The sequence below is a fragment of the Nannospalax galili genome, unplaced genomic scaffold (genome assembly GCF_000622305.1).
Source record: "Nannospalax galili isolate Female #2095 unplaced genomic scaffold, S.galili_v1.0 scaffold62, whole genome shotgun sequence".
Lineage (NCBI taxonomy): Eukaryota > Metazoa > Chordata > Mammalia > Rodentia > Spalacidae > Nannospalax > Nannospalax galili.
In genome coordinates, this window is record NW_008348573.1 from 1,580,350 (window position 1) to 1,589,380 (window position 9,031).

At 37.2% G+C, this 9,031-nt stretch overlaps 1 protein-coding gene across 3 annotated transcripts in view; it reads right to left on the reverse strand.

Annotated features, from left to right (window-relative positions):
- Glcci1 (glucocorticoid induced 1) overlaps nucleotides 1–9,025 on the reverse strand; it is a 96,523-nt gene extending 87,498 nt beyond the window's left edge. For 2 of the 3 annotated variants that reach the window (XM_008845519.3, XM_017801209.2), the window contains exon 1: nucleotides 8,631–8,837. In XM_008845519.3, the coding sequence (XP_008843741.1) occupies nucleotides 8,631–8,637 (7 nt within the window). In that variant the 5' untranslated portion in view covers nucleotides 8,638–8,837. Of the gene's footprint in view, nucleotides 1–8,630; nucleotides 8,838–8,873 lie in introns of those variants that run through there. The other variant, XM_008845520.2, reaches the window with a different exon arrangement.
- Between the last annotated feature and the right edge of the window lie 6 nt (nucleotides 9,026–9,031).

A 9,031-nucleotide genomic window follows, 5' to 3' on the forward strand; every position in this document is an offset into this window, starting at 1 on the left:
ACTTGCACGTAAGTTAGAGAATCTCTAAAGCAAATAACCATCTGAAAATTTGCTTGACAGCTAAAATTTTTTCACGATAATAAGCAGAAATTAATATACAACACATTCTCAGTTGAGGAGAGTACTGCCTTTAAGAAACACTGCATTTATTTTATTTTATTTGTCTTTTTGAAGCAGGGTCTCCCTGTAGCCCCTGCTGTCCTGGAACTCACTATGTAGACCAGGCTGGCCTTGAACCCACAGAGATCCATCTGCCTCTGCTTTCTAAGTGCTGGGACTACAGGCGTGTGCCACCGCATGCAACTTACATTTAAATTTTTAATCTAAAGAGCCCACTGAATTTTGGGCCTGATGGTGTTAAGTTACTCAAAACAGAATAAATTTAGAAGCTTATTCCATTGAATCTTAATAGATCAAAAGCCACTCAACAGTATTCTAAATGTAACTTTAAAACTCACTCTATAGAAGCCTATGTTTGATCTTTCAAGATGTGGATTATCTAGACAGAATTCATCTTTGTCCCCCCATTTCAAAAGGAAAAACATCTGACTCCTTCTACATTATATAAAGATCTAAACAGTGCTTTTCCGAGCTTCACCACCACCACTGAATGACAGGCCCAAAATGAAGGCAGAAGTATTAGTTATCAAAACCAGTGAATCATCTATAAAATGGGCAGCAGAAGCATAATCTATCACATATTTAAAAGACTGTATGTTCTCATAATCACTGTTCAGCAATTTCATTCGAGAGTATATATAACACCCACAATCTCTCTCTCTCTCTCTCTCTCTCTCTCTCTCTCTCTCTCTCTGTCCCTGACTCCTGTGTGTGTGTGTGTGTGTGTGTGTGTGTGTGTTTACATAGCTCAAGCAGGAATCTGTAAATCCTATGTAAGGACCTAAAAGTATTTACTGCAGGGCCTGATAAGTACTAGCCATCATGCTACATACTATAATCTGTAATGGTAAAAATGACACAGATGCTATTAGGCGAAGTGCACATGTCCACTAAAATTACCTTGAATACAGAGTAATAGAAACAGTGAGACAAGTTTAAGATAAATGAAAAGTCATAGCTAAGCTGTAGCTAAACTTGCTAAGGACTTTAAAGAAAACCACATTATTGATGGAATAATAATTTGGGTCAGATATGCAATAATTCAGCAGCTATACTGTATATTTTACTTTTTAAAAAAACATTTTGAGGAACTTCAAGCATGAATATTTTTAAATAGGGATAAAGAATAATAGTTTACTTCATTATTTTTCTAAATTCCTATACAAAATTTCAGGTGATGTTGTATAGGAGCCATATGCTTTTCTTCAATATTCCATTTGTATCATTAGAAAAAAATCAGCACACAAAATATGATTCTTCAAGCATCTGTTTATTTCATCACAGGTTAAATGCAACACACTCAACCCTTAAATAGTAATATCTGCATAAAGGTGTTAACTTTTTGGCCATATAGCTAACAAAAAGTGAAACAGCAACTCTCCTAAAGACTAACATAAATGAAGACTAATGAAAATGCTATAATGCTAAATATGTCTTTAAAAGCTAAAATGGATAACATAAAAATAAATTTGACTATAATGAATAAAAATAAGTCATTGTTCATTCCACCAAGACACCAAGTAAATGGTACCAGAGGAAACACTTACCACTTTGCATTCTAGCTCAGTAATAGCAGATAATTAGTAAAGCCAAGTCCTACTCCCTTCAATAGTCTCACAGGGCATCATTAAGTATTACTACACAACATTACTTCATATTACATTACTACACAAGAAACCACATCCAACAATACAGTTCAGATTTTGGCAACAATGTGTGTGTATGTGTTCAGAAAGCACAAGGGCCAGTGACATCACCCTAAGCACCATAAGTTCCTACAGTGGAACATTATACTGCATCAACTAATGATATGCATTAGGTCTAGACATAATGCAGAAGCCACTGAGTGAAGCAATTCTAAGGTTCATCAAATGAAAGAAATATTTATACAGAGTGGTAACTTTAAAAAAAATTTCCTGGGTTACTTCACTATTTTGACATTTGAAAGAGTACTTTTCAAATGTGGAACCAGAGACAGATGATTAGGAAAGGCAGAGACTAGGAATTAAGTAAAGCATATCTATTATCCAAGAACTCAGGAGGCTGAGGCAGGAAGATAGCTAGCTTGTAGCTAGCTTGAACTATAAAGGTAAACCCTGCCAATTAAATGTTCTCTTAAGGAGTATATTTACATGATTTTTAAAAAAGTAATGTAAAAGATGAAAATCAGCTAAAGGACTATTCAAAAAGTTTTCCTATGTCCATACTAGATACTAGATAAATAAGGAACTATCATTTATTACTGTCAGCACTGGGTAGGTAGTGTTTGACCTTTGGCAATATCAGGTAGCAAGTTGTAGCAGTTTTTAGGTTTTTGTTATGAAATACTTGTAGATGACTACTGACTGACTTAATAATTCTAATAACTTGCAGACAATCTTGAACACCAACCTTGTCACACTACTATGGGCTTCACTAGTTTCTCCAACTCACACTTATTTTGGTAAGCCATCAAGGTACACCACAGTGGCACTTCATTAAACTACATGCACAGAACAGAATACAAGCTCACACTGCAGAGATAACTGTTGATTCTCTGAAAGGCTCAATCAAACTACTGCCAGCTACTGACATAATCACTAGAGACCAGTATCTGCTTAGTGGTTCCTTAGGCATTAATTAATCCATTTACTACCATATATAACTAATTATTAACATTCATGAAAGTAGAAAAGCATTCTGTACAGTGTAATGTGATTCAAGATAGTACAGATTCTAGTTAATGTAAGTAGGACCAGACACAATCATGTTCATAACCCCGAGCACTCAGGAACAAGGTATAATCCCAATCTCCCTCACTCCTCAATCTCCCTCTCTCCTACATGTGCATGTGTGTGTAACGGTGGGTGTGAGACACATTACATACACGCACTTCATGTGAAAAACATGCAGAGAAAATGGCCATCCTTCCATATTATATTTTACTTATATTCAGCAAATTAGGTCTAACATCTTTAGACATCCTCAAAGTATCAGAGCACGTCCAGCACAACATTAAAGTGCTATGGAAACACAAAAGAAAATTCATTTCTTTGTCATTCTTTTAGCTTAAAAAAATTCCAGATGATCCTCAATTCTGGAATCAATACTGAATCTAGAATAGGAAAATCAGAATTTTACACCCATTTTCTTGCTGATTTTGAAAGTATTCACTGCTTGACATATAGTTCACATTCAAATGTTTTCTTTCTATTTATAACTAGAGAGACAGGGTTACATAGAGAAGGCACTAAGTATTCATGAACTTGCCTACTCCTGTTATTTGCCTCAATAACACTTACTTGAAATAAACCACAGTGATAAGGTATTGGCCATACCTGTTTCTACAAAAAAGAGACTCTGGGAAGGTGTTTCTCTATAATCCACTCATAAATAATATCTTTAGATTTTTCAGATCTACTGCTAACCTATTATAATGAATTTTGCAGAATAAGCACAAATATTCTTCTAGAGTATCAGGAAGCTTAGTGAGATTCTAGTCACTCACTCTCAAGGTCCAGATAAAAAGTAAATGGAAAGACAGGTGGCTCCAGCCCTTCCATCAGTTCTTAGACTTTATCATTAAGCGAGTAGGATTCTCTTTCCTCAGCTTATTTTTAGCAGACCAGTTAAGGGATCATACGTTAGATCAGCTCAAGCTCTTGCTAAATAAATAATATGTAGGACAGAAAGACTGTCAGTGATTTTGTTTCTTAGACATTTAATAAGAGAACAAAATTATATACTGAAGACAAAAGAGAATACTGCCAGGCACAGACCCATGACAGGTGCTCTGGAAAAGCCTATTTTGATGGTGTCTGGGAATTCTAAGTGCTAGAGAAAAGACTGAACTAAGATTAAGAACAACAAAGTCATGAGTGTATATACCTTGACACATTCCTTATTAGCTATAAATGAAAATGTTTAGTTAAACAGAATTTTAGAATATTTTAAAATTTCAAACAAGTTGAATGTTGTCTTGTATTTCACTTTATTTGTTGCATGGAGCTGAGTTACCCTTAAATTCAAATATATGTACATTACTACAAATAATCACAAGAATGTCATTATTTTTCTATATTTCCTCAATTAACAAATCTTAATTTGCATTATCTTTCCAAAAATGTATACTAAAGCCAATGAGATGTCTTTGTATAAAAAACATTCCAATTAACGAAGTGATTTTTCAGTTCAATATATACACATATATTAGAGAAAGCTAAAAATCGATTAAGGTACTTTTATATACCTTAGGCATTCTATGTTCAATATACTTAAAATAGTAGCTATTGGGGATGAATATAATCTTTGAACATGAAATCGATTAACTGTATTTTGCTATCAATGCGCTGATCCAGAAATCTTATATACTGTAAGGTAACTGGCAGAGGCAAAAAATCAGATCCATAAATAATGAACACTGCTACTATTTACTGCAATCCTAAGAGGCTAAAAATCTTTCTCTCAAATCAGACATCAGACTTTAAGGCTTATTATTTTATAAAGATAAATCTCAAAATATTTTCACTCTATTCAGGAACTCTTTTAAATAAGTACCTATAAGCACTCAAAGAAAATTAATTTCTAAATGGGGAAGGAGGGCCTCAATCTAAGAATATCAGCTCTAGAATAATCTTTTAAAAAGGAGAATTAGAGAATATCTCTAAAAAGAGAAAAAAAAATGCCAAAATCCTTGTGTTTCACAACTGAACCAACGCTGAAATAACTTGAGGAAATTAATGAAGAGCTTAAAAAGCAAAAGCAAATGAACTGGTTAATAAACACACAAAAACAGCTCATGCAGTAGTTCAACATGATATTCTGAATAGTTATGTATTTTTTTTAAATAGAACCATAATATCTCTATGTATAAAACAATGAGATTTTCAAAATACTTGAAAATCCCAATCAAATTTTACTCTAGATAGAGCTGCCAATCTGTTAGGGGTATGAGGCCCAAATAAACTTGACATTAAATCAAGAAATCAACACTATTTTTCATAGAAGGAACTAGTAAGCTAAAAGATCTTTGGTATTTTTGTTAACAGATTTGCTGCACTAAAAATATGGTACTCTCTAACTATAGTACTCTAACGTATTTTTTGCATCTTTTATAATCTATAATTCTCTAATGTTGGGTCTTTAAAACATACACACACGAGGAATTTGTATTTGCTACATACTATCTTGTATGGTATTGTACTTGTTCAGTTTAAATCCATGGGTTTTGTTCTATGAGGTTTCAGAAAGCAGCAACTTTATTATATGCATTTTTAGATCATTACTAATGGCTTTAGCTTAAAGATCATTAATTTTAACATTAACATTCTGCTTTAGTCTCATTTGAATTGTTCTATTTATCTCAAAGGTAGTTTGTGTATTACCATCACAAAAAAATTACTATTTGCATAACACTTTATGATTTTACATGTATTACAAACACATCACAGGGAGCCTAGGGCTGCATTCAGTAGCTTGTCATTCACCACTTCAAGACCCTTCAGAGCCAAACAAGGGAGAGGATGACATTTTGCTAATGGTAGAAGTACAGAAATGAATATAAATAACAAACTTTGAAGTTGTAATAATACAAAAGAAAGAAATACAAGAAGAGGATGATCCAGACGCATCAACAAAACAAAACTTTCAATTTGTAAAACTCCATGTCTTCTAAATAGAGCAAGATGTTTGCAGGTTTATGCAGCTTCTGTTATGGTAATCATTTAAATTATCTAAGACTATGGCACAAAAATAAAAGGAATTACTACCATTTTGCTAGGTCATATAAATTAATGTGATAAATATTAAAATTGCTCCTATTTACAGAATTCAGCTTTTCTTCAGCATTCTCTATTAGTAGTAGCCTTAACCCTAAAAATATGCAGCCTAAGAGTGTTTTAAGAGAAAAATACTGATGTGTGTTTGGAAATTGTCTTTTCAGAATTTGTTCTTGATAAAAGAATCGGAAAACTTAAGATTTCTATATTTCCTTCCATAATCATCACTACTGAAAAAATATTCACAAAATACTGAATGCTCAGTGTCACCTATAGTTCAAATGCCCACAGCACTAGAAGCTTTCTGTAAACGACATACTTCTACATGAAATACATCTCTTGAGTCACCATCTACTTAAATATCTTTATGTGTAGTTTCAAAGCACCATAAAAGCTAGCCATCTCTCTCTCATCTATCCATCTATCTATCTATCTACCTATCTATCTATCTATCTATCTATCTATCTATCAATCTATCTATCTATGTATATATCTTTGTATCTATCTACCATCTCTCTATCATCTATATCATCAGTCATCCATTTATGTATCATGTAATCTATCTACCTATCTATCTATCTGTCTGTCTGTCTCTTAAATGTGTATAAAAAGGAGAGCAGAGGGAGAAATGGAGCATGTCGCTGTTTCTCATTCATGCAGTAGAGTGATGTCAGTGTCTGCAGCAGTGGCAGCGGCAAAAGCCTTGGCCAGTGGAGGTTAAAATCCACTCGTCAGAACCTTAGAGAATTCAAATGAAATTGAGCATTTATTTGAAATTTTAAATCACCGTATGGATTTAAAGTGGCTTTGTAGATAGAATAAATTGTATAGTTTCAATATGGGTAGAGAGGAACAAGGTGGAATGTGGATAAGTAACACAGGAGAAATCCAATCAGGGAACTGGGGGCACAAGAGGCTGCATTCAAAAATCACTCCAATGCAAGAAACTGACAAAAACACCTGGTGTTAAAAACGTCAGAGGAACTCTAGCACGGAAAGCCCTTCAATTCCCAACACAAGCTCTCTTGACACTGCAAATCTGTCTACTGCACCCCCAGGCTCGGAAAAGTGTTTTCATCATTATTGCATTAAAATTGCATTAAACTCGGATATGCCATTCTACAACAAAGAGGAGAGTTTAAGCCTGATCACAAATTTCATTAAAACTACTTCATGATGGGGCATGTAATTCCTAAGCAATTAGGGCTTTTGAAGGATGTAGAAAAACAAGTTGTACTATTATCTGTTGTAAGATGTTACTGTTTACCAACAAAAGGAAATGAGGTGCTAGGAGGCCATTAGAGTGAAGCAAGCAATTGCCAAAACTTCTTACTCTGCTCACCAAATCCTCTGCACAGAATCTGTAATTCTTATTTTATGCTTTTTACATTACACTCTAGAAGAAAATCCCCAAACGCAATTTACACATTGTTAAAGCTAAATCATTGAAAAATTCTCGGAACTGCTGCCTTTTCTTTCTGTTACCTCTCATTTAATACAGCCCCAGAAAATGTGCAAGGGAGTTGCATATGGCATTAATCTGTTAGAAAATGGTGGCCTTTTCTATAAAATACAGCCAAAGATGTGTGTTCAGTTGTGGTCATTATTAGGGCGATCACGTTGTTTTCATTCATTCATTCAGGATTTGCTGGAGGATGTCAGTTTCTGGAGCAGCTGGCTTGACCTGGGGGAGGAGTGGGAGAGCAAATTCCTCCCGGTGCATACAGATTACAGGATGTATTTCTTGTAGCTCCCGAACTCAACTGCACAGCACTACATCTTACACTGGGGCTTACCATTAAGTGGTCTGAAGCCAAGTGTCTTAGCAGCATGCTAATTCCTGGTCTAAAATAGTAAAGCTGTGATCTATTATAACTCAATCACTCTCTTCAATTCCAACACCAAGAAAGTCCATTTTAAAAATCCCACATACCACATAAACACTGTATGGAGCTTGACAGTATTTCCTTTCCGAGCAGAGATTTCCTCCACTACGTCTGATTCCTTCCTTCCACAATGCAGCAGCAATAGCAGCAGGAGCAGGAGCAGCAGCAGCACAACTGTAGCTCTGGCTGTCTCTGATAATATTAGGCACTCCCCCTCTCCTTTATGGCCTTTACGTACCTGTTTTGGCTAATTGTCTTTTTCTCCCCCAGGACTCAACTAGATTCTGCACTACGTCCCCAGACATAAACCAAACCAAACCAAAACAGAAAACATTCCGGGAAGCCCACAGCATCCACCCGCATTACCTTTGACACCTAGCAAAAAAGAAACTTGAGATCCCTACACAGACAGCTCAGCTGAACTCTTGAGTAACTTAAAGATGGAAAGGAAAAGTGAACGCACTCCACAAGCAAGGTTTTAGAAATTCATCACGAAACTCGCCATTCCGGCATTTGTAGCGCAGCAGTGCTCTGACGCCTGCCGGTACGAAATGGAGAGTGGAGGGAAGGAAGAAAACCCTACACGCTTCAACTGCACTTTCAAAACCGTCTCTACACTTGCAAAGGACATTCTGACACCGTAACGAGCGCCATCAATCCTCCAAACACAAAACATGCACACTACACCATCCCCGTAGCTGCAGGCGCGTCGGGAACTTTGTGGGCAGGCACAAAGGCTGCAGAGATTGCCATCGCAACCTTCTCCAGGCTGCAGAGTTTGTGTGCGTGTTTAGGGGTTTCCAGCGCCTCCTTCCCGGCCACAACAGCACACACGCCAGATTGCTAATCAGCTATTAAACCGAAACACCTTCCATGCAGGCAGGCGAGGGATGGCAGAGGAAATCCGAGGGCGGCACGAGGGCTGAGCAAAGTTGCCTTGCAGGTCGCTCCTCCAAGCCCCGCAGCGACCTCCGGGGGGTGAGATTCCCAAAGCCACTTTCACACCTTCGGTACTGCACTAGCACACAGAAGCCAGGAGAGGCTGAAGTTTCCAAGCAGGGCACCGTCGGGGAGACGCAGCCCGGGAGGACGGGAGGGTTGGACTCGCTACCTCTGCACACGGGCGAGCCGGGGCTCCGTCTCTCAGGTGAGCTGCTCCTCCGCTGGCTCTCGGGGGACCGTCTCGGGCGGCACTTGGCCCGCGGCGCCTGCTCGGCCGGGGTTGCGGCGGGCGACGGAGTCGGACTGGGCGGGCTGGGGCCGCGGGCC